Source organism: Macrosteles quadrilineatus, unplaced genomic scaffold, assembly GCF_028750875.1.
Source record: "Macrosteles quadrilineatus isolate MER2022 unplaced genomic scaffold, UCM_ALF_1.0 Scaffold_1__1_contigs__length_201487025, whole genome shotgun sequence".
NCBI lineage: Eukaryota > Metazoa > Arthropoda > Insecta > Hemiptera > Cicadellidae > Macrosteles > Macrosteles quadrilineatus.
In genome coordinates this window covers 49,243,023-49,268,738 of record NW_026542594.1, presented here as the reverse complement: position 1 = coordinate 49,268,738, position 25,716 = coordinate 49,243,023, and the positions used below count along the sequence as shown (strand labels likewise).

Here is a 25,716-nt window from a genome sequence, read left to right as displayed (position 1 = left end):
ATTAGGGGGCACGGAGGATGACTTTCTTTGTGCATTAACATGACTCCAAAAATAACTAAGATTGTTAGGGATGCCTGCTTCAATTCTTGCCAAATACTGGTTAAAATATCTTCTGGCTGCGACCATGCATGATGCTCTTGCATTGGAGAAACGTAAATAACTTTATAATAATAATAATAATAATATAATAATAATATAAATATAATAATAATTTATAATAAATAACTTGACAATGTACTGCCTACATGGCTTATCGGTACCGTCTTTTGAATTTGAGGAAAGTGCAGATCAAATGTATCCTTGAATTTCAAAAAGAAATCCATAAAGGACACCTCCGCCGGAAGCGCACACACATCATTAAACCATATTGGCACATGGTTTTCTACGTCATTAATAAAGAGATGCATTCTAAAATCATTAGAAAGTCTAAAGGTTACCATTTTAGGTGAACGTTTTAAAATGTTTCGGGACTTAAGCGTTAGGAGAATATGCTTATAGTCAGCTATCTGTTCATCACTAACTCTAACAACGTACTCCCATGAGTTTAAATTAGTGAGAAAGGAGTCCAAAGAAGCACTGTTTCTTGTATGGACTGAAACACTACTGTACAATCCAAAACTACGTAGGGTGTTCAAAAAGTCTACAGAATAGTTATTATACTTCAATGAGTCTATGTTGTGGTCCGTACCAATAACTATCGATAGACCAAAGGTAATTAAAAATAACAAACATAGTCCCAAGAGGGAAAAAGAATCGTTCGACAGAACCACTGAGGGATCGATACATGGCTACCACGGTATGATCAAAATCATGCATCAAAATTGCAGCAAACTCACCCTCAAACTCTTCTCAGTAGTTGCTTGGATCCAAACCTGTACACTTAAGACCAGGGTTAACATAAATGGCGACACCGCCACTAGGATTTATCCTGCAAAAGATTAGAGGCAATACTGAGTTCACCAATATTGCTATAACACAGAACTTCTGCAGACACTAACCAGTGTTCAGACACCACCAAAACGTCAAGACTGTTATCAGCACAGAGTAATTCCAACTCGATAGTTTTATTCCTCAAGCACTGTACAGTGATCGAGCACAGGTTAAGAGCAACTAGGGACTGTGTCTAGGATATCGCTTGGTTGAGTTGGTTTCTCGGTAAAAGGTCTGAGACCTCAAAAAGGTATGCCTTAACCAATTAACCACAAATTCCTGAACTAGAGTTCCTTGAGGCCAGAACGCACCGTCCAAGGTCTTGGTGAAATCCTCAGGCTTAACACCTATTTTAAACTACCTGTACGAGCTATGTTTCGTTTTCAATTCCACACAGTCTATCTCAATGCTTCTTTTTCTTGTATATTGCAGAATGTCTTCCTTGCTTACTTCTTCGATGAATCTGGAGACAAATAACCACTCTTTCTTCTCTAAAGATTCTAACCTTTAGCGAATCATACTTTTATATACTAAATTATTTGTTTTTTTAAGCTCTTTAAAAAGGTCTAAAAAGAAATTGGGAAATTTTGTGTTTTGAGGGTCAAAAGTGAGAAAAACCAATTTTTACCCCATAAAACCCCCCGTAAAGCCCCGTTCCCATGGTCCGATCGTGATGGTTCGCGAACTCATTCAAGTTTATCCCGCTTTACACCTTTAAACCAAATTTCATCAAAATCGGACAAAAATTACTCAAGTTATCGCGTTCACGGACGTATATATATATATATATATATATATATGGGCCGGTCAAAGTCAAAGTGGTGTAAGTCAAAAATCATAGTTTTGAGATAAACGGTTTTATTTACAAAATTGTCGTACGTCAAAGTAGTTTGGATTTTGGAGGAAATTTTTTGACACATGGTACAGACCATATGTTAGTACCTCTCTAAATTAAGAATGTACAAAAATAATTGTTTATTTAAAATTTATTAGTGTTTAAAAAAACTTACACCACTTTGCCTTAAATAATTTGTGCATTTTGATATTCATTCTCATTTAAGTATATGTTCACAACAATGGTCTAAGTCAGACTTACACCACTTTACCTGAAAGGGTGACTTAGTTCACTTTTACTTTTAAATCTTTGTGCTTATGAATTTTAAAAAAATGGATGAAAAAATATGACTTACACCATTTTGCTAAAAAAATAAAATGGATCAGAGTAATTGAGTTTAATAAGCAATAAAAGTCAATATTGTTACAAAGATTTTTTTTTAACACGATTTGTTACTAAAATTTAAAATTGTCCTTAACACATTCAGCGCCATGTGTATTAAAAATGATACACAGGCGCCATCTCTACGGGGCCATGTGTATCATTTCTGATACACAAGCACCCTAAAGGTTCAGGCCATTATGAAATTAAAAAAAAAATTTGTTAGGGGCCAATTACAATATTAGGTCAAGTACAACACAACAACCAATTATATAGGCCAAAAACTCAAATCCAAACATTTTTTAGTTTTTTATTCTTGTTTTTGTTGTGTGTGCAAAAATGATACACACGGCCCAAGAGATAAAATATTTGTTAAAAATGTTGGTTTGGGCCATGTGTATCATTTTTGCACACACACAATTTTTTACAGTAACACATGTAATTTAGTACAAGTTTACTTTTTGAATGCTAAAATTATCAAAATAGGAGGAATAATTGTGTGTAATATCCTGATTCTCAAACAGGGATTTTTTGTAGCCTATAATAGGATACATGGGAAATCTTTTGAGTGGCAATAGTGATTGGCAACACTGTACTTTTGTTTGTTTACTTGAAAGGTAACCTAAAATTGAAAGTGCATAAGTTTCAGTCGCTGTGTGGTGTGTTGTATAGAACTGTTTGGCTGTATAGAACTGTTTTGCTAGGCTTTCCATGTTGTGGACAGTGTTTTCATGTTTTCTTTAGTATTATCAAGTGATATAATAGAACATAAACATGGGAGATAAAAACTTGACACCTAGAAAAATAGAAAAGGAATTGGGTGACACATTGAGTGATGGTGATTTGAGTGCCGAAAGTGAAATATTTGACTCTGATAAAGATCCAGAATATGTTCCTGGTGAAAATGATGACATTTTTAATATTACTAAACGTTGGCAAGGATTTCAGCGTCAAATTGATAAAGTGCAAGCTGGAACTTCTTCAAATGTTTGGCATGACAATACAAGTAGTGATGAAAGTGAAAATGAAAGGCCTAAAAAACTGTAAAGAATAAAAAGAGACCAAAGAAAGTAAAAAAAGTATTTGCAAAGAAAAGGAAAGTAGGCCTAGTCCTAACTAATAAAAGATCTCATAGAACTACAACCACAAGTTTAGTTACAGATGTACTTGACAAAGGAAATGTTTGTGATATATCGGAGGCTGATTTGGAAGAGTCGGTTGATGGTGATTTGGAAGAGTTGGTTGATGGTGACCTGGAAGAGTTGGTTAATGATGTAGAAGTTTTAGGAGATATAAGCCAATCGGAAGATGAACATGAAGAAAATGGGCAGCAAACAAAACAAAGAAAACAGAATAAAAAGAAGAGACAGGATGAGTACAACCTAAATATTTTTGGTACAGAGCGTAAGATAAAGTGGGAAGAGTGGCAGGGGAGGCAAAAGAAATTCCCATTTACAGGACAGTCAGGGATAAATCCAGAAGTATCAGCTAAGCTAGCCGATGGTAAGCCTATAGATTATTTTTTACATTTAGTTTCTGAGGATATAATAAATGTTATGGTGGACCAGACAAATTTGTATGCGACGCAAGTCGTTTCATGTCAAGAAGACGTTGCCCCTCATTCCAGACTACATGGTTGGACACCAACAGATGCTATTGAAATTAAAAGGTTCCTAGGCCTAATAGGATGGATGGGTTTGGTCAAACTACCAAATCTGAGAGACTACTGGTCTAAAAACAAAATATACGACTTGCAAATACCTCGAAACACCATGAGCCGCAATCGATTTGAACTGCTGTTGAAAATGTGGCATTTTGCTGACAATAACTTTGCAGGAACTAACAGACTTCACAAGATAGAACATGTAATGAGTTTATTCATTGAAAATTTCAAGCAAGCCTACACCCCTGGCGAAACAATGTCCATAGATGAGAGTCAAGTACCTTGGCGAGGAAGACTTGTTTTCCGCCAGTACAATCCTCGAAAGAGACACCGTTATGGTATTAAACTGTACAAACTATGTGCGGGAAAAGGCTATACGTGGAATTTTTCCGTATACATAGGAAAAGATGCATGTACTGAGAGGAGCGCCTCCGAGAACGTAGTGTACAAGCTTTTGGGCGGTATACAGAATGGTGGCAAAGACATTGTTCCTGGTTCGCTCCTAGGAGAGGGTAGATCACTGGTTGTCGTTGTCGACAACTGGTATGCGAGTGTGCCTCTTGCGCTTGGGTTATTAGAGCACTCCACTCACTTCATCGGGACATTGCGTCCTGATAGGAAGTATCTACCACCAGCAGTTGCTTTGAACATCAATAAGGGAGATATAATGACAAGAGAAACTGAAGAAGGACTCACTTGCATAAAATGGAAAGACAAACGGGATGTTTATTTACTATCTACTGTTCATACAAATGAAGTAGTTGAAGTAACAACCAACAGTAACAAAGTGGTGCATAAACCAATGAGTGTTGTCCTGTACAACGAGGGAAAATACTCAATAGACATGAGCGACCAGATGGCGACTTATAACAAAGCTTTGAGAAGATGTACTAAGTGGTACAGGAAGCTGATGATAGAAGTAATCTGGGGAATGACAGTTGTAAATAGCCACTTCCTCTACAACTGCTCAGGGAATGAGAAAATGCCAATAAAACAATTCAGAGAAGCGATAGTTCTTTCCCTCCTTCAAGAAGCAACTCCAACTGAACGAAACGTCACACCACGAAGATCTCGCGGAGCCCACTATCTCATCGAAGTGATAACAGGTGACCCACCACGAAAGAAAAGAGGGAGGTGTAAAGTTTGTTACGATGAGCTGGGAAGGCAAGGGACACTTGGACAAGATGGCAAAGTACGCAGGGCGAAGCAAGTCTACACAGTTTGCGACACCTGCGAAGGACAGCCGCACATGTGCCGCCCCTGCTTCAACAAGAAGCATTGACTAAGTCATAAGTAACAAGACAAGTTTATAACATAACTGTAAACATAGGCCTAGTTGGTTTTTTGAAAGTAATAAATGTGAGTTTTCATTTTACTTAGCTATTTTATTTACCTTTCTAACACCTTCGTAAAACACAAGTGAACCGGCCTGGGCCGATACTCTAATGGTTCTGTGTTAGGTCTGGGCCAGGGGAAGAGATTTCCAATGCTAAATGCATGGAAATTGTGCTCAAATATGATACATACAGCTTTATTGGCATATTGACATGTGTATCAGAAATGATACACATGGCCCAAATGGCAAATTGCTTGTCTATCAAATATGATACACAAAGCCCACAGGGCAAAAGCTAAAAAAATACTTAGGGCCTAATAGACATATAGTATACCACATAGTATGGCGCTGAATGTGTTTTAAAGTGTTTCATAGAAATATCCTCAATTATTTTCAATATGTTATATGCCATCGTTCTCTTCGTCGTTCACTTGTTCTAGAGGACCAATGTCCTCGACACTATCACTGGTAATCAAACACTGGTAGTATGCATGATAAATTGGTGGTATGTAGGGCAACAGCTCTGTCATGTTTTGTTTTTTCCCTTTGTCACTGGTAGAGGTGCTTCATAGAGGCAAGGCCAATTAGACCAAGAGATACATGTTCAGAGAGATTAAGCTTTTTCTTTTTTTTTTTGATTTGACCAGACAAGAGAAACACTGTTAAAAGATACATCTTCTTGTATTGCTTCCTTATAGAACAGTTTGAAAGGTTCTTCCCTTAAAAACCGTATCCATTGAGTTTTTAACCAACTAAATTTGCCTTTATCATCATTTTTAGTTCTCTGGGTCACTGCATTACATAGCTCTTTTGCTGATTTAAACTCCTCACGTGTCATAGAAGTTACATGGAATTTGTTTTGGGTTTGTTTTTGGAAGTTGTGTGACCAGACCAGCTGTAAGTAACTATTTCCAAACACAGTGGTGTAAGTCAGACTTGGGCCACTTTGCTTACTTCGCATAAGTCATGTGTTTATACCAAAAAAGAAACATAATGTTGTAAGGCATAGTGGAGTAAGTCAGACTTGGATCACTTTGCTTTGAAACAGTTTAATACCAACACAATGTGGAACAGTAAAGTGCTGCCTCCTAGTGACGCTAGAAATGAACTATGACTTAGCTCATTGTGCCAAAAGATGAATCAGTGAACAAGGAATCAAAATATGGACTTGACTCATTTTTGTCAAAAATTGACTTACACCACTTTGACTTTGACCGGCCCATATATAAGTCTATATATATATATATATATACATATATAAAAATTTGAACGAATAGTGTTTTTGGCCTCTGGGGACATCAAAATGAAAAAGTAAATCGGTCCCGGGTCTAGGTCTTACCGTGCCACCTACGGTAATAGCTACTTCCCTATAGGGAAATTCGCTAAAAAGTTGTTTGTAAGGTTTTATTTAAAACTTTGTGAAAGCACCGTTTGTTTTTTATGAATGTTGGCAATGGTCGTTGGAAAGTTATTTTATTTAGTGATAAAGTGATAAATCTCATTTTAATTACCAAAACATTCTGAATGATAAATCTGGGTTTACTTATGTTTCACTTATGTGGGATGAGTTTACGTAAAGATAGTATCATAGATAAAACATACTCCCCTAGTAGATTTATCATCCTTATGGAACAGCTGAAGACAATTTTATTGTTAGTTCCTGTACGGTTTATGTAGAGGTCGTGTTTTGTTTACAATTTGTTTCCCGTTATTACAGCTATTTAAAACCTCGTTTAGCCAAATAATACGATCTAATCATAGACAATAACTTGTCCCCTAGTTATTTAACCAAACAGTAAAGCACAAATCAAGAAATTAACCCTAAAATAATAGAAACAAAATTTCGTCGACAATAGCGCCCAGTGTGGCGTACATGAACTAGACATGAAAAACGAGCTTCAAAATTTACAATGGGATGAGAAGTCTATAGGTCTCGCCACCCTAAGTTGAGGCAGCCCAGACGGACGGGCAGGGTCATTATCGGCCGGTCCCGCCCGACCCTTTATAATCCGATTAGTGACACTTCCGTGAACGCTCTAGTTCCATAATTGTCATTAACAAAGTTAAAAACCGATGTATAAATTTAGTCTTTTACATTAATAACGTCGATTTAACAAACATTTCCGTTTTTGTCCCATCAAAATCACAATGTTTACAATGTTTACGGTTTTTGGATTTTGGGATCTACACTACTTTGTTTTTTGTTTATAGCTCACAAACCGTAAACATTGTCCGATTTTGTTGGGACAAAAACGGAAATGTTTGTTAAATCGACGTTATTAATGTAAAAGACTAAATTTATACATCGGTTTTTAACTTTGTTAATGACAATTATGGAACTAGAGCGTTCACAGAAGTGTCACTAATCGGATTATAAAGGGTCGGGCGGGACCGGCCGATAATGACCCTGCCCGTCCGTCTGGGCTGCCTCAACTTAGGGTGGCGAGACCTATACTTGTGTTGGTTAGTCTATGATAGTATCCTGCCCTCAGCCTCGTTTAGTCCTCCCATTACATTTGCATAAGTGATACAATAACATTCAATGTTCTTTAGGAACAATAGAACTCAATTTAAAACAATGTGTTCATGATACTTTTAAAGCACATTGTTCTCAAATTAACATTATAAAGCTACATTGATGGTGTCTCGCATGGTAACTACATTTATTTAAGAGGGTCTTACTCCGTCAATTCAAAATGGCGGCTGAATATGTCTCTACGGTACAAACTCTCAAACCTCTAAAACTAATTTGTTTCCAATGATCGTGTGCTTTTTTTGCGCTTAACATGTCAGAGCTTGCAATGGATGGGGAAAAAGTAATGTTTAAATATTTTTTAGAAGCTAAAGCACATGTGAAAAAAACTAATTTACGGAATTTCAAATGATTTTGTAAAGACTTAAAGAAACAATTATGATGTTTCAGTTCATCTAGGGCATAGTTTGAATCTTTGTGAATATTCTACAGTTCATTTCAACACGATAAAACTTAAATAAAGCCACGAGGTTCCTTTTTGTAAGACCATGTTTCAGTGGTAACCAGCCGGCGGCGGGCGGGTGGAAGCCTCCTAAGCGGACGCGTTGCAGAAAGTCAACAGTGCCGGAAGGTCAAATAATTTATACCTGAGCCGCTAGGTCAAAAACTACAATGTTTGCAGTGTCTGTAGATCAAAAATCCCATTAAGTCAAATAATACAGTCCGTGCTAAAAACGTAGTCTATGTTAAAGCGATTGACTTATTGGGAATTTGACCTAATGCAACAGCAGTTTTAATATAACGGAATAAGGTAAAATATAAGTTCAGTTTCGCTGAGTCAACAGGGCCGGAAGGTCAAAAGTATAATCTGTTAAAAACAACGATAGTCCTCTCGACGCATGACTTCAATAATTTCGTGTTTTGGTGTACTTAAAGTTGTGCTAAAATTTAGAAAATTGGCACAGAGCTTCTTGGTTAGTCCTACTCGATGACTATTTTGTTGGAACTTTAAACTAATTACCGATCTAATTAATAAAAATTGATATGTATGGTGAAATAGTTTTAAATCGTGATTTCTAACATGAAAAAGTAAGCATGCGAGATTTTTTTTGTTTTTGGGTTAGAGAGGTTTTGTCTGTGCAAAGTTGTAGCCAAAAGTGTGTTGCGTAAAATATATTTTTATTGTTTTTTTACAATCAGTGGTTCAATAGATAACTTGGGTTGAAGAGGACGGAAAATTTAGCATTTCACAACGCATGGAAAGAACTACATCGTACGATGCGACTTCTGAGTGGACTTTTAATTTACAGTTCTAAGGAGAAGAAAAATATGAATACAGATCATTAGTAGATTCATATTATTTATAAAACATCTTTCTGTATTACCAGCTTACATTTTTCACTTATATTAATAAGAATACATCATAACCAGGGTGTTAAAAATAAGCGGGGAGATACTTTACCTAGTAATTCCTTGGGTCAAAATAAACAGAAAATCAAGGATAACATTTTTTCCAAAATCGTTTCGTTGACCAGATATCCGCCATTTTGTATTTTTTACATACAAATATTTATCTTTACACTTTTCCAACCGATGTTTATGAAACTTTGTATGTATGTTAAGGTAGGAGAGACCCATGTTATAAAAAAAGATTCATCTCGATTCACCTAAAAATTTCAAAATTTAACACTTATCTACAATATAATATACTTTACTACACCACAATATTTACGTATCACCATAAATCTTTAATAAAATAAAACGTTCACATTTTTAAAATCCAAAGTAAATCAATATAATCTTTCTTTTTTGAAAAATATAGTAAAAAAAATAAGGCGATGTTAAAATGACGACAGGCGAGTTTCGATCTGGGTGTTTCAGGTTTGAACCTAGGAGGATTTAACATTAATTAACATTAATGTTTAATCCTCCTAGGTTTGAACTGATTGAGAGGAATACATGAAACCGAAGGGGGGAGGTAGCAACAAGTGCACTAGTACTTACTTGTGCCCAATTACAATTTGATGGATTTAACCAAAACCTTTTCTATTTCACTTATTTTCAGCTGTTAAATTTCAAACAATACGTTTTAGCTACATCATCATCATCGTTTGAGTTTGGGTTTTACCGTTTTCACATGAACAGGGGTTACCGGGTATATAAGGACTTAAGGGTGAAACCCGTCGAAATCGACGGTTGGGGGCCTCCTCGTTTATATGGTCGTGTGGCTTCATTGGCAACAAATAATGCAAATCAAATAGCAATATGGCATTTCCAAAGAGAAAAACATACTGTAAATTGGCTGTTACGTAAATATTGACGTTTACATGCATTGTTAATCAACTTATAAAGGATATTGGCAGAGTGAATGTCTGCCCTAGGGTCGGGGAGCAGCGACACTAGTATGACCTGAGGCCGAGGTGATGGACACCGGTCCGGGCTCAGTGTCAATTGAGCAGCAGGCGGAGTGAATGGATCACGGTAAGACTGCTGCACTGCCCTCCAGTTCTTGTATGTGTGCAGCTGTGCTGGAGAAGGTATTGATGAGCGGAGTGTATGGAACACGGTACGGTCTTCAAACTGCTAACTTGGTATGTTTCAGAAGCTATGATGTCTGCTAATCAAACGACGGAAACTACCCCAGGTGGGTCAGCGCCTAGGCGTGAATCCCACCCCTCCATCATGGAGGGCTTGCCCATGGATTCTGGGGAGGGCAAATTATCAGACAATGTTTCAGAGACGAAGGTGGAGGGGGGCAAAGAGGCTTTTGCCAGGAGCTCCCTCATTGCAAGATCTCCACCAAATTTTAAGATACATCATAATGTATTCATCTTAAATCGTATGTATTTATCTTACATGTTATGTATTTTACATAACATGTAAAATATTTAATTAATTAACATATAAATAAATTTTATATGTTATTTATCTTACATCGTAATGTATTTATCTTACATCTTAATGTATACATCTTAAAATTATTCAAATCAACGACGTTCAAATGCTTGAGGAAGCACACAGGGCTTTGGCGGATAGTGTGGCTGACTCAAGTGCCCATTCAAATCTAATCCTGGGCTCTACCTCTGAGGTGGTAACACCGGATCTGAGCGTAAAGACCCAGGCATGTGTAACTGTTCCAGAACAGGAGAGAAGACAACGGCCATCTTTACCCCCTAGTGTGTGGAGGACACAGGTCAGGGCAAGGAAGGATCCCGAGGTCACTCTCGGATCACTCAGCAGGTAAGAGGGGAGGTAATGGACATGCCCTCGGATCACATGCCGACTCGATTCTTCTTCGCCAGACCATTCACTGTCCTCCTTCCGTCCAGGGATGAGTGGTTGTCCGGTGGGAATCCTCTTCCACAAGGCGACCTTGAATGGTATACTGATGGTTCAAAGGTAAGAAGTGGGACTGGGGCTGGAATTCATGGGGTGCAGAATGGGGTGGACATTTGTCTTCCTATGGGCACTCACCCAACTGTGTTCCAGGCCGAAATGACTGCGATTATGGTATGTGCTAGGGAAAACCTGAGGCTAGGCTTCAGGGACATCAACATTTCCATTTTTACAGACAGTCAGGCTGCGCTCAAAGCGCTTGACTCCTATGAATTCAATTCTAAGGTGGTCTGGGACTGCCTTTCTGCGGTATGTGACCTGGGTAGGCGCAACAAGGTAACGCTCTGTTGGGTTCCTGGGCACTCAGGGATAGAAGGGAATGAGGTGGCTGACAGTCTAGCAAATGTCGCGTCAGCCTCAGACTTCGTGGGACCAAAGCCTTTCTGTGGAATCTCTCTCGTGGGCATGCATGTCACTCAGTCACGGCATGGGCTCAGGAGGAACACAGGAAAAGATAGGTTAGGCTTCAGCACCATAGGGTAAGTAAGCTCACCCTCTTCTCCCCTTCCCAGACGGTCGCCTCCAATGCCCTACGTTTAGACAGGAGGCGACTCAGGCAGATCACAGGAATGGTCACTGGACATTGCTTCCTGAAATTACACCTGCATCGCTTGAGGATCCACAATAGTGACACTGCGTGTAGGAAATGTGGGCAATCAGAGGTGACTGCTGATCACCTACTCTACGACTGCACAGCTCTGAATGAGGTAAGGGACAGCACTCTTGGGGCAATGACAAGGGGCAGACACCTTCCTCAGGAGGAGCTCATTGACAGGATGCTGGAGTCCATTAAGCAACTCAGGTTTGACGGACTCTGAAGTACCATGTGGGGAGCGCAAAAAGCCCATCAGTGGCTGACGTGCAACAGGACAAGGTCCGCCCCTACAGAATCAATCAATCAATCAAAGGATAATGTGATCTAGTTTAAAAGAAATATGACCTTTCTGTCATGACAGTAGCTGCTTAAATAGTATTTACTCTTCCAGCCAAAATATCGTGTTACTTTCAATGATGTTATCAACCCAGTGGGCCACGGTCCGTAATATAGGCCACTGCAAATAATGTGTCAAGATAGGTACCATTTTAGGCAAGGTTTTTGTGTTTGGATGTTATTAGACACGATAAGAGCACACTGAACTTCTTCTGCAGATGAATAACTGTTGGATAAATATAAGCCGATTCATAAATTAATGTCACAATGCGAGTTTGAGCATTTTGTAACTATATGAGAAAGTTACATAGTATTTTTTAGACTGCTGCTCAGTGCACTTTTAGAATATGTTTTTTAGAGATATATTAAATTATTTTTGTTGCTGAGTAGCGCTAGTAAACATGCACAGCGCTTTTTCGTTAGCCTAATAACATTCAAAGGCTCTCTAAGAGTTCAAGAAAATAACATTGCAAATACTTCCTTTGGACAATTCAGTAACTCTCAATAATTGTGTGTTGTTTAAAATACTATTTAAAAATAAACAGCTGTTTAATTAAAAAGTATAACCACCACCATGGCCAAAATGTAAACAAATCTGTGGAGGTATCTTTTAAAGGCTTCTGGGGCAGAGCCCTAAGGGAATTTACTTCGTTTTTCTTTTGATAACTCATCTACAGACCAAGGCATTTCTTTGGACACCTCTACTAAGTTTCTACGCCCAGTCGTTCTCTTAAATTAGTGGAGACAAAGTTTCCAATTAAATATTTAGATTTCCCCATGTTAATCTTATGGGAGAAAACCCAACCCTTTGATGTAAGATCCAGCCCGAACTAATAAAGATATCCAAAAAATAAAAACACCTTGAATAACTACAGATCAGAGCCATTCTTTTGACACTTTAATCATCAAAATCTGTCCAAAAATGAGGGAGGAATTATGTTTACAAAAATCGGCTTAGCGTATTATATATATATAGATAGATGGTAATAATGGAGGGTAATTTATTAAGAAAAACAGTACCTATGTTTTTGAATGAGAATTGCCCATAATATCACGTTTCACAAAATAAGGTTGTCCAATTTTCTTTATAAAACTCAAAATGTTCAGGCAGTAAAAAACTTCACCATTTTATCTAAGCCTATAAATAGTAATATAAAAGAACATTTAAACTAAATTATTTGAACAGTTTAACCAAACCAAGCCACCTTGAGAAAATAGCTGTTAAATATGGGTTTATCCATTATTTATTACCATTTCGAGACTTAGTTTCCCTAATTAAATAAAATTATTGTATTTTAGTCACCAACAATGGATGAGGTAATCGTTGAAACAGCTAAATCAATGAATAAATAACTCAAGCAAGCCAACCTGTTGATTTAAGATTTGTACAAATGGCTTTTCATAGAAGAACGGTTTATCGCAAGAATAAATAGTTTAACCTTTACATGTATATATCACTGAAAAGAAAAACTTTTAAAACGTTATATTTCAACAACACTGGATTATAGGCAATTTTTAATTAGGTACTTGATTTTGAGTTTGGAAACCTAAACTATATTAAAATATTGCAATCCAGCTGTCCGTTTCCGAGAGATAGAAGTATGTAGCAAAATATGTTCCTTAATGAATAACAAGAGTTGACAGCATATTTCCTACCCAGTCAAAAGAATAAGAGAAAACTTTAAATGGGGAACATTCCTTTATTTTTTGTGGCAGTTAAAAATATGATTTTAGTATTTTTAAATTCAGCCACCATTTTCCAAAATGGCGGCCAACTTGGAAATTTCTTGTAAAACACCCTACATTTTATCATGTTTTCGGATATAATATGCAATTTAAAAAAAATTTTATCATTGACATTAATTCGATAAACCCACTTTTTATCGAAAAAGTGTCAATGATAAAACTTTTTTAAATTGCATATTCTATCCGAAAGCATGATAAAATATGGGTGTTCCAGAATAAATTTCAAAAGTTGGCCACCATTTTGGAAAATGGCGGCTGAATTTCAAAAAACTAAAATCATATTTTTAACTGCCACAAAAAATAAAGGAATGTCCCCCATTTAAATTTTTCTCTAATACTTACCGTTTCCGATACCCCAATGGTGGCCTCCTTGAGTTGATCACCCTGTATATATGAATTTGAACGGATGGTGTTTTTGGCCTCTAGGGGCTTCAAAACGAAAAATTAAATCGGTCCCGGGTCCAGATGTTACCATGAGTACTACGGTAATAGATTATTCCCTATATGCGAAATTCGCTAAAAACCTAATAATTCTATAGAATAACTAGCTGTACCCGCGGGCTTTGCCCCGTTTAACTTATTAATTTTCAAGATGAGCTCGTTCGCATGGCTCAATCACGTCCTGGTTGAAGTTCGTTCGCTACGCTCACTCACCTTTAGGTTGGAGCTAGTTCGCTGCGCTCACTCACCTTTTGGTTGCAAATTAGCTGTTGTCATAAATTGTTTAATTGACATAGCTGTTAAGATTCATTAATTCCTTTTAAATATGAAAAATCATAAGGTTAACATGGGAAACTCCAGAGTCACTGGGGCGTAGCTCGAATGCCCGATCATAATAAAAACTACTTAGTTTTCCTATTTAATGCCCAAAGAATCGGTTTATCGAATTTCTGCCTCCTAGGTAAATTAGACCAGGCCGGGGTTAGGGTTGAGTATGCAAAATTATTCGGACGCACTTTCTCTTTTGATTGTTGTTTAAGAAAACGCCTGTTGCCACGATCGGCGTTGGTCGAGTACCAATATGGCTGCCATCCAATATGGCGGACCAACTGACTTGACATTGATCGAGAAAAATGCAAATAACTCCATCGTTTTTTGACCGATTTTGATCATTCTTTTATAGTTGAAAAGGAGAAGAAATTTACTTTAAGAGTCTCCCTTACACTTATAGTGATATCCCGTTTAAAAAAGTGATAAATTAGATTTTAATAAAGATTTTACTTTTAAAATGGATTAAATATTCATTGAGGTGATTATATTTGAGTTTTTACTGACGAAATATGTCCGAACTCAACCTGTAGCTGCTTGGGTAACAAAAACGTAATTATCCTTTATCATTTAATAACCAAAATCTAATAGTTTGTAATTTAATATTCCATATATTATTAATGTTATTAATTTACAACGAAACACAATTGGAGAAGGTACGTTTTTAAAAAAGAACAATGCAAGAAAAATTTCATGTAACGATTGGGTAAACAGATTTTTTAGGGTAATTCGACCCTGCTGAGTATAAATCTGCGTGTTGCCAAAGCGAAATTTGAACCGGAAGTGCGGTATCCAAGATGGCGGCCAGACCCTGTTTGCCCCATTACTCTTTTGTTATTTGGCCTAAAATATTGGCTTTAACATCTGAATAGAGGTTTTCTCAGGTGCCAAAAACATTGCAATACTCAAAATGTACTTACATCAACTTTTAAGAGCTTATGTTCAAAGATGGCGCCCAAGATGGCGTCCTAAAACTCTGTTTACGTATATCTCTCTTCTTAGTTGGCCTAAAATAATAGTTTAAACATCTGTATAGGGGTTTTATCGGATTGCAAACACATTGCAATACTCCAAATTTACTTACTTAAACCTTTAGAGGCATATGTTCCAATATGACACCTAAGATGGCGTCCTAAAACTCTGTTTTCGCATATCTATCTTATTAATGGGCCTAAAATAATAATTTTAATGTCTGCATTGGGGTTTTATTGGAATGCCGAACACATTGCAATACTCAAAACGTTATCACAACAACCCTTGAGGTAATATTTTCCAAGATGGCACACAATATAGCCGCCAAAAAACCCTGTTTCCGTATATCTGCCTTGTTTGTTTGTTTGAAATTATTATTTAAACGTCCATAAAGGTTTTTCTTCTGATGCCAAATGGATTGAAACACTCATTATATACTTCATACGATTGTGTACGACCTAGGTTCTAACATCAGCTGCCAATTATGTCCTTGGAAGAGAACAAAAAATATGAGAAAAAGGCCATCTAAGAGAATGGTTTAGAATGGTTTTAATGGCTTCTGTAACCACCAACCCTGTCTTATTCTTTAACGGAGCAGCATAAGCTTTTTTAGAAAATGTATCTATTAAAGTTAAAATATATTTATTGCCAGAATTCTCTCTAGCATAGTTTTGCATATCAATTAAATCTATTTGTATGGTTTCATTTATACCTAATACTTTAAAAGATCTTCTAATGAAATTCTTTCTTGCGGGCTTATGAAGTTCGTATGCATTCATTCATTTTTTATAACATCACTCTTTCCTTGTACTGTAAATATATTACCATTAGCCCCAATCAATAGATTATCTTCCATTCTTTTAAATACATAGTTTTCTGGTATATATGGTCTATTATCTATATACTTAAATCCGCTTAAAGATGTAGGGTCAGCAACTAAAAAATCAGGATTGTATTCCATCAAATTAAATTTTCTTCCTGCATATACAAATTTTTATCCATCATAATACATAGCTTGTGACATTAAACAAATATCATCTAAATATTCCCCCATTGGTAGATTTCTTATATATTGTTTTTTGGCATCCCAACATTTTTCTTTTTTATCAAAAGTTATAGTCTGTTCTTTTGTAACACAGTCAGTGTCATCAATGGCAGGTTTAACACGTACTAACCTTTTATTATTAAAATTCCAATAGCCGGCTTCCATTTTTGGAACTTGTGAAACATTCACAGCATCTTTACTATCTGTACCTTCTATCAAATCACTAAGTTTCAGTTTTTTAGCATTCCAAACACCATTCTCAGATTCTAAAAATTCATAATTATTATCGTCTTGTACAAATTTACCATCTTCTTTTCGTATTAAAGTCTGTTGTAAAGTGGGCACACCATCTAAACCTTCACCCTTTTCCACATTAGTAATTTTCCGTTTCTTAGCATTCCAAACACCATTCTCTGATTCTAAAAATTCATAATTATTATTGTCTTGTACAAATGTACCGCCATCTTTACGTATTAAAGTCTGTTGTAAAGTGGGCACATCATCTAAACTTTCACCCTTTTCCACATTAGTAATTTTCTGTTTTTTAGCATTCCAATTTTTATTCTTAGATTCTAAAAACTCATATTTAGTTTTACCTTGTAAAAAGACATCACCTTTTCTAGTTAATGTCTGTCCCAAAGTTGATACATCATCGTCAAACTCTCCATCTTTAACATTACCAATTTTACGGTTTAAACAATTCCAACTATTGTCTTGTAAATTTAAAGTAGGTTCACTACTAGCCCTGGTTTCTGCAGGCTTATTATATGGATTATATAAACGATAAAATTTATCTATAAACATATTTTTATTTAATAAATAATTCCACTTTCTCTCAATTCCTTAAATAATGGAATCTATTTCATTATCCACTCCTGATTTCCGGCTTGGCGACTTAGCCAAAGAAGTCTTAACCTATCTACAAGCTCATTAGGATCATCCCAATAAATATAGTCTATTTTAATACCAGTCACTTGTCTCAAACCTTCACCAACAGATTTAAAAAGAGGTTTAATTATATTAAGATATTTAGTATGTCTATTACTTAAAACTGGTGCACCATCTTTGTAACTCTTTAAATGTCCATTTGTAGCTTCCAAAATTTCTTTATAATTTTGCAAATCAGCCGGAGTATAATCCTCAGGTTCTTTTAAAGTTAACAACTGCCACAAGCCTTTTGTCCCCTTGTAGGATTTATTTGCAACTGTAACATCATCATTGGCAATATCAACTTCCTTATTTCCAATAAAAAAATTATTTGCTTCTCGTCTAATACCATATGTAGTGTCGGTCATACTACTTTTACTGAGGTAATTTCCTAAATAGTCTGATGCTAAAAGACCAAAATCTAATTTCTGTGGGGTGGATTGCTGTATTGGTTGTAATCTTGGTATTATTGGTATTTCTAGATGGAGTCATTGGGAGAATCTCCATTCGAGGCCTCTCTGTTTTACCAATAGATGCGATTTTTTTTATTCTTGTAATGGCTCTATTAAAGGTTGGAATGTTTGGAACCTCTCTTCAGCCTCTAGAAACTTGCCACGTTTTAAAGCTCTATATTTCTCTCGTATTTGATTTGCAGAGTCAACCAATTCTTGTTGAATGTTTTTCATCTTTTATTTACATTTTATTTATCTCATTTGACGAAGGATTGTACTCAAACGCTTTATCATGTATTATCAAACAATATGCAGATGTATTTGCTGGCACATTTTTTGCAGTTTCAATCTCTAATTTAATATCAACAATTCCTTCCTTCACTGTTTCGTTCTGTCTAGAACAGTCTATTACAATTAGTGGATATTTCTTCATAAACTCAGCCCTACTAATCATAGGATCTGGGATAGTATTATAGTAAGTTTCTCTAAACCTCATAAACATCTCATAAGCTTTAGAGACATCTCCATTTTCAAAGTCAAGATTTAAATCACTATAAGGATAATATTCAGAGTTTAGAAATACTTTGAGATTTTTTAACTTACAGTGATCAAATTCCACAGTTCCTTTTCGTGCACTATTATCCCTAGCTGTTTGGAAACCAAATATAATATACCTAGGCTTCTCCAAACTTGAAGATGTTTTTACTGACCATGTAGGCCTATGTCTTGTGGTATTGGGATATGATGGAAGTTCATGCAGCTCTAAACTTCTAAATGCAATTTGCAAATTTTTATTTTGCAATAACATCTTTTGTAATTGTAACTTCTCCCTATCTGATGGTGTCACATGTGGCATCACCCATTGAATTGAGTTAAGTGTAATTTTAGGAATCGTATCAGCAGTGCCACTAGCTGGAGCACTAGTGGTTGTTAATATACAATTCAAATCATTTTTGAATCTTTTCAACACCAATTCTTGTTTGACATTTACTAATACCTTATTAAAATCCTCAAATACACCCATTAACAGCTCTAATGGCAAACATGTACTAAACTTGTCACCTTTATGGAACTCTTTTAAATTCGTGTCAGAATCAAAAGCCACATTTGACAATTTAGTTGTTTTATTGTAAGAGCTCAATATTTTCATAAGACTAGAAATTCCTGGGTTTCTTACAATGTCTATTTCTTTACCTGCAACTTCGTATCTAATTTCATCAAATAAGAATGCAAATGCATTATTTATAAAATGACCTTTATCATGATTTTCAATTTCTCCCTTAATATACAGATAACTCCTACATGGGAGAGTTAGCAAATCTTGATTATTAATACATATTCGAATTTCATCAGAATTATTTATTGCCTATTATTTATTGTCCTATGTTGTGTGGAACATAGGAGTGATTTGTAATTTTAACCACACTATCGTCAAATTGGGATTTCCCTGTAACGTCTAGAAAATCTTCCATTTTTATTAATAGAAAATTTTAACTTTAGTCCTATTGATTTTAGGAACCTAGCATTTTGCACACTTATAGATAGCTGCCCACTCTTCTCATATCTTTTTTATATGACAAGTAATTGTAGTTCCTTCTCCGTTAAAGTCAATTGCCTTGTCGTTCTGATCGGCAAATGTAATACTGACAACATCTAAACATCTCTTATTTACAGGAAAATATATAATATTTCTTGGAACTTGAATAATTTTGTAGCCAGGAGGAGCTTCTGGATAAAAGCTATGTATGGTGTGTGATTTGTTGCCATTTAAATAGGAACCGTTTGCAATATTACATTTTACTCTAATCACATTTACATTATTAATGTTTATTTTATTTGTAGATTCGAATGGAACACCAAGATTAGAAACACCTTTAAATCCCAATAAAACAGACCCTAAACATGGTTTTGTAAAACCATGTTTGTAAATGTTTGAAAATGTTATAGTAATTGAATCCATTTTTATTAAAGAATATATGAATGATAAACATAAAATTCCACAAATGGAACTATTTAAATCTTGTATTTGATCGGTTGTATAGAAGATTTTATATCCCTCAAAATATTTAATTACTTCTTTTGGAGGTTGGATTCCAAATGGGTCAAAATAAATTACAATATCTTTATTTTTACGATATGCTGTCCAATGTGTACCAGATGAACTGTCTAAATTAACTATTCCGCACTCTTTTACTCTTGGTGTTAGATTTTTTAGCTCGTTTTTTAGGTACACCCCCCTGAAGTGAGGCACGTCTTTTGCGGCCTCTAACAGCTGGTAGTTGTCCATCTTTTTTATTAAATTTTAATCCCATTCCCATTTTTGCTTTTGCCTTCATCACATTTGTCACGGCATAAGCTGCTGCTTTTTCAGCGAGATTTGCATAATTGGCTGTAACTCTAGTCCAAGCTTAGTCTGCTAATCTCATGTCTGCTTTGTTCCGAGCAGCGGTATCGGGATTTTTCATGTAGAATATGTCATGCTCTTTACAATAAGAGTCTAGTTTATTTTTTGGAGATACATTTTTGGCTAGATTTTCACGTATATTCGTTCCAAGTCCACAGTACCGATATGATGGTATGTGAAGTGGAAATGGAAGGTTATTTATAAGAGTATTCAATAACCCTCGACCCCTGTAAGGCTTTAGGAATAAACCTTTGCCCTTTTTACATGTTTTATTATCATTTTTTACCATTTTTATTATATAAAAAATGTTTTTTATTCAACAAAAACATAAATTTAAAATATCGCATACTAAGGAGTATATACCAAAGAAGTTGGGTCTATTTCCTACCAATATTCGATGTGTTATTTGTGGTCCAAATGGAAGTGGGAAGACGGTTGTAATTTACAATTTAATTGTAAGAAAGGAAGGATTAAAATTTACAAACTTATATTTAATATCAAAATCTTTAGAACAAGAAAAATATAAAAAAATAATTAAAATATTTAGTTTGTGTGACGAAGTGAAATTACACACGTTGACTGACTGTGAAATCACACCAAATGATGTAAAATCACAGTCAGTTGTTGTATTTGATGACATAAATAGTCCAAATATTACACAATTTTTCTCAATGGGTCGACATAAAAATATTAACTGTTTTTACTTGTGTCAATCTTACAGCAAAGTACACAAACATTTACGTGATAATGTAAATTTCCTAATATTATTCAAACAAGATGATTTAAATTTAAAACATGTATATCACAATCATGTTGGTAATGACTTTTCATTTGACCAATTTAAAAATCTCTGTCATCAATGTTGGGATAAAACTAAATATGGATTTTTCATAATAGACAAAGAAAGGTCAAAGAATAATGGCAAATATAGATTTATGTTTGACCAATTCTATCAAGAGGATGGTAAGGGTAAATAAATGAAAGACTTTTATCTATGGAAGTTTTTTTAACATTTGCATTTATTTTGCAGCATTAAATATATATCTACACATTTAGAACCTAACTATGTTGATAAATTTAAAAATGACCAAGAGCAAGATTATTCATGTTCATATATTATAGAGTGGACATTAACATATTAAAATCACAAATTAAACAATAATGTGATTTACGATCTTCTTGTAATAATAATAAATCTATATGAGTATTACTATCTAGCTTAGTTGTTTTTAATGGATATATACATTTCAGGTCTTCAACTCCAAATACATTGACACTTATATTATTCTGTCTTTCGAATTTATCTATATCAGATATTTTTACGGGATATTTTATATTTGTCATATTTAACTGTGTTTCATAGGGTGTATAGTTAGATACTCGTTCAGCATGTTCATTAAAGTTCCTTGGATATAAAGCTGCTAAAACTGACCAAAGGAAGCATTTATTATCTGTGTTTCTTATATTTAGAACTGCTTTTGTCAACTTAATACTTTTTGGTGTGGGGAGTTAGAGGCTTATACTTATAAACATGCAACTGCCAATATTTAGTATGGTCATATATCCATCCACTGTCTTGGGCTTGATATTTATGAATCGATGTGTCAATCTTTAAAAGTGCATTTTCAATTTGAGATTTTAAATCTCGCTTTTCAATAGTTAAGGTAGTAAGGCTTCTAAAATCCGCTATACATTATTTTTCATTAACTAATTTCCCATTTTGATCCATTGAATATTTCATAAATTTAATTCTCCTTACTAAAGTCCATTTTATTGGGAGAGAACAAGACTTAAGAGTATTTTCAAGGTCAGCTCTAATCGACTCACCAATAAATTTAATCATTGTGTATGGACAATTATTGCAAAAATTTCTATGTCTTCTAAAATGACCAACAACATTTTTCTTACAAAAACTACAACTCTTGTGATTTTGTAATATATGTGATTTTAGAGCCGTGTGGCTATCACATATAAAATCACAAACTTTGCACAGTTTCACCTTCATTTGATGCATTACCTTATAGTGGCGAATCAGGTTGCTTTTGTTGGAGAGCAACACGGAGCAGTGTTGACATGACAGCTTCATGTTTAGGAATGAGGTCTCAGGCTGATGCCACCTCTATAAAATAGACTTTAGGAAATTTTCAAATCTATATATTTAATACACAGTTGTAACACAGTTTTCTCAGTTATTACTGGACCGATCTACAAGATGCATGTCTCAAATTAAAGGATGTAATGCATAGATTTGCCGAACTTCCTTAGAATTTACGTTTTTTCTAAGGGCTACTACAGCCCTTCAAAGGTCGAGTCAATACAATTCTTATTGGAGATTATATTACACAGTTTATAAATGATTTGTCAGCTGTTTAATGTTTGTCAGACATTTGTTATTATTTTTATAACCTCACTTTCGGTATGTAATTATTAATCTAGAAGTTCCTGTTAAAAACAGACACGATGTCGATCAAGGAAAAGTGTATTTGTTAACTTATTATAGGCCTACCAAAATGTGTTATTTAAACAATATTTGTAGCCTATGTTTTGGTGTAAATTCTGTATTTTCGTATACTGTATTAGTTTTCCTTGGAACTGATTTGAAGGAAAGTGCTAATTGATTTTAGGTTTGAGTATGGAAAGTGAAATAATACCCATAGTAGGGGACGAAAACTGTTTATTCCGATCAATATAATTTATTCCCTACGGCCACCAGAACAATCATAGTGAAATCCGCTCTGCAGGTTGTGTAGAAAATTGCTAATGTGTGGGAAACATACAAACATTTTATCATAGGTGATCAATATTACCCAAGGTAAGTGTTTGGCGTTAAGCAGTACCAAACTTTACCTTCTGGAGATGGCGATTACGAATACGTGTAACTACAATATAAATTTGTAGGTATTTTCGAAATATGTGTTACTTTTCATGCAAAATGATCCAAATGAAAGTGGTAATTGAGTTTCAGTTAGGGTATGGATGGAACGTGAAATAATACCGAAAGTAGGGGACGGAAACTGTTTGTTCCGATCAAAATAATTTATCCAACCAGAACAATCATGGGGAAATCCACTTGCAAGTTGTGCAAAAATTGCTAATGAGTGGGAAACATACAAACATTTTATCGTAGGTGATGATGAATCTTAAGATTAGTGTTTGGCGTTCAGTAGTACCTATCTTTACCTTCTCGAGATGGCGAGTATTCTGGATATGTAGAACTAAATTTATCACTGAACTATACCCTAACCATTTTTTCCAGAAGGCACACAGGGAAGTTGCTTGAGAAACTGTGACTTACGATTTCGGTTCTGGCGAAAAAAGTGCGTGATTTGATGTTTAAAGGCAAATTTTACTCGGGTCATTACAGTGATATACATTTGATCATTTTATCATAATCCCCAGGGTGTGAAAAGTACAAAAGAAAAAGAAAAGGTGGAAACTGTGCGTAAAGAGACAACCAGAACGAAAAAAAACGTGGAAAACCATGGAATTAAAAAGTAAATAACAGTGATGGTGTTAAAAGTGCTCTGGAAGTTCCTAAAAAAACGCCAACTCTTTTGAATTAGATTGGATTTGTTGCTACTGCAAATCTATGAATTTAGAGTCAGAACAGACTAACAGGGACACGACACAAGTATTTTCTCCTTATATTGTCACAAGGGGAATGTAGCCTAAAATTAGCTCCTTATCGACATTCTGAGTTCATAGAACATCTTATCAACATGCTACATAGGCTATAAATAAAGTAAAAGAAACAAAAAAAAATTATTTGAATAATATAAGATCTTACAACTCTGCATTTGCAATGGTGAGTTTATAAGTCTCACTTAGAATAATCATCATTCTGGTAGTCTATATAATTTTAAGATCCGGGGCTCCGTTTACCATCGGATTCGTTAATACCCTCTAACACTGAACCAAAGTATGCCCAACTTTATATTATAGCCTATACGACGTATAAGCAGCTGTTACTCGCAGAATGGGTCAAAGATCCGTGAAATGCGGCCAACTGCTGATGCGTGATTTAAACTACTATCTTTATTCCGCACAACGAATGTAATGAACAAGAAAACAACGAATGTAGGAATATGCATTAACAAATTATCTCCATAGCATAAGTAGCTTATTAGGTTATCAGCATTGTGCAGTTCATACACCATTTATTTTTCAAATGTAACTCGAATTAATTTAAAACATTCATTTGGTTAAGCTATTGGTTTGATTAACATAAATAGTTTATACAGGCCCAACTATCCGTTCTACTTCATATAAAAAAGCAGTCCCTAAATAAAATACAAAGATAAACAGTATTTGTTAATTATGTCTTTTATTTTATCTATTTTTTTTAAATTTCTAATATTATTATTTCCTGATAGCGGAAATCTCTCACGCACGGGTAGTAGCCTATGTGAGAGGCTTTTTATATTTAATGACTGTTAGTATATTATTTTATTTATTTATATCATTGCATAACTATGAAATTTTTACTGGCAAAGTATTGTAACAATGTATTTACTTACTGAAATAAACATGATTTTGATTTGATTTTATTTGATTTGACAATATTCCCGTGGCGGAGCACGGGCGGCTAACTAGTTTTTTTTTTTAATTTATAAAATTTTAGAAACTACTTCAACAAATCAAGGACTCGATCAAGAGCTACCACTAGAGACAATGGTTGGATTTACTTCCAAAGTGAATTCAAAAATATAATAATAAGGTGCATAGATCTATAGGAATGAAGCCTAACCAAGTGACTATTAAGAACAGTAAATATGTGCATGAGAGGTTGACTTCTAAAGTAGTGCAAGTTAAAAAGCCAAGATATAAGGTAGGTGATAGTGTGAGGATTTCCAAGTATAAACATGTTTTTAGTAAAGGTTATACTCCGAATTGGACAGGGGAACTATTTACAATAGCAGAAGTTAAGAATACAAAGCCTGTGACTTATATCTTGAAAGATGAAAATTGTAATATAATCAGGGGAGGATTCTATACAGAGGAGTTGTTAAAGACCAAGTATAAAGACATGTATTTGATAGAAAAGGTTATTAGGAGAAAAGGTGATTTATTATATGTCAAATGGCTTGGGTTCCCAAGTAGCCAGAATTCATGGATTTCCACTAGGGATGTCCAAGGGAGCACGCCATGAGCCGGGAGCATGCCCGCGCCATGAGCCGCGAGCGCGCCCGAGTTCGCGTACAAACCTCGCTCGATTTTGAGAATGGATGTGAATTTTTAAACGTTACAATATAGATATGGAGTTGTGCAATGGTATTGAACATTTATATAGGGGTGTACAAGCAAAGAGCCGGGTCTTTAAAAAAGTGGCAAAAAAAGAGCCATAAGAATAACATGGGAAAAAACGCCCCAAGTGAGGTAAACCCAGCTTATTGCCACTACTCTACATTTACACTTGTAAGGGTCAATAAATATAAGAAATAGCTTTTTTAGCTTAAT

The 25,716-nt window shown here is 35.1% G+C and overlaps 1 protein-coding gene across 1 annotated transcript; it reads left to right on the top strand.

Moving 5' to 3' along the window:
• The first annotated feature begins 2,920 nt into the window (after nt 1-2,920).
• LOC128996751 (piggyBac transposable element-derived protein 4-like) lies at nt 2,921-5,091 on the top strand. The gene is made up of 2 exons (XM_054422206.1): nt 2,921-3,044; nt 3,308-5,091. Exons 1-2 carry the CDS (start codon nt 2,921-2,923, stop codon nt 5,089-5,091), a joined length of 1,908 nt encoding a protein of 635 aa, XP_054278181.1.
• Nucleotides 5,092-25,716: the final 20,625 nt, after the last annotated feature.

Coding starts and splice junctions, on each gene's coding strand:
- LOC128996751 (XM_054422206.1), top strand. CDS start 2,921: ATGGGAGATAAAAACTTGACACCTAGAAAAATAGAAAAGGAATTGGGT. Junction 3,045..3,307: donor AGATCCAGAATATGTTCCTG/GTGAAAATGATG, acceptor GTTTAGTTACAG/ATGTACTTGACAAAGGAAAT.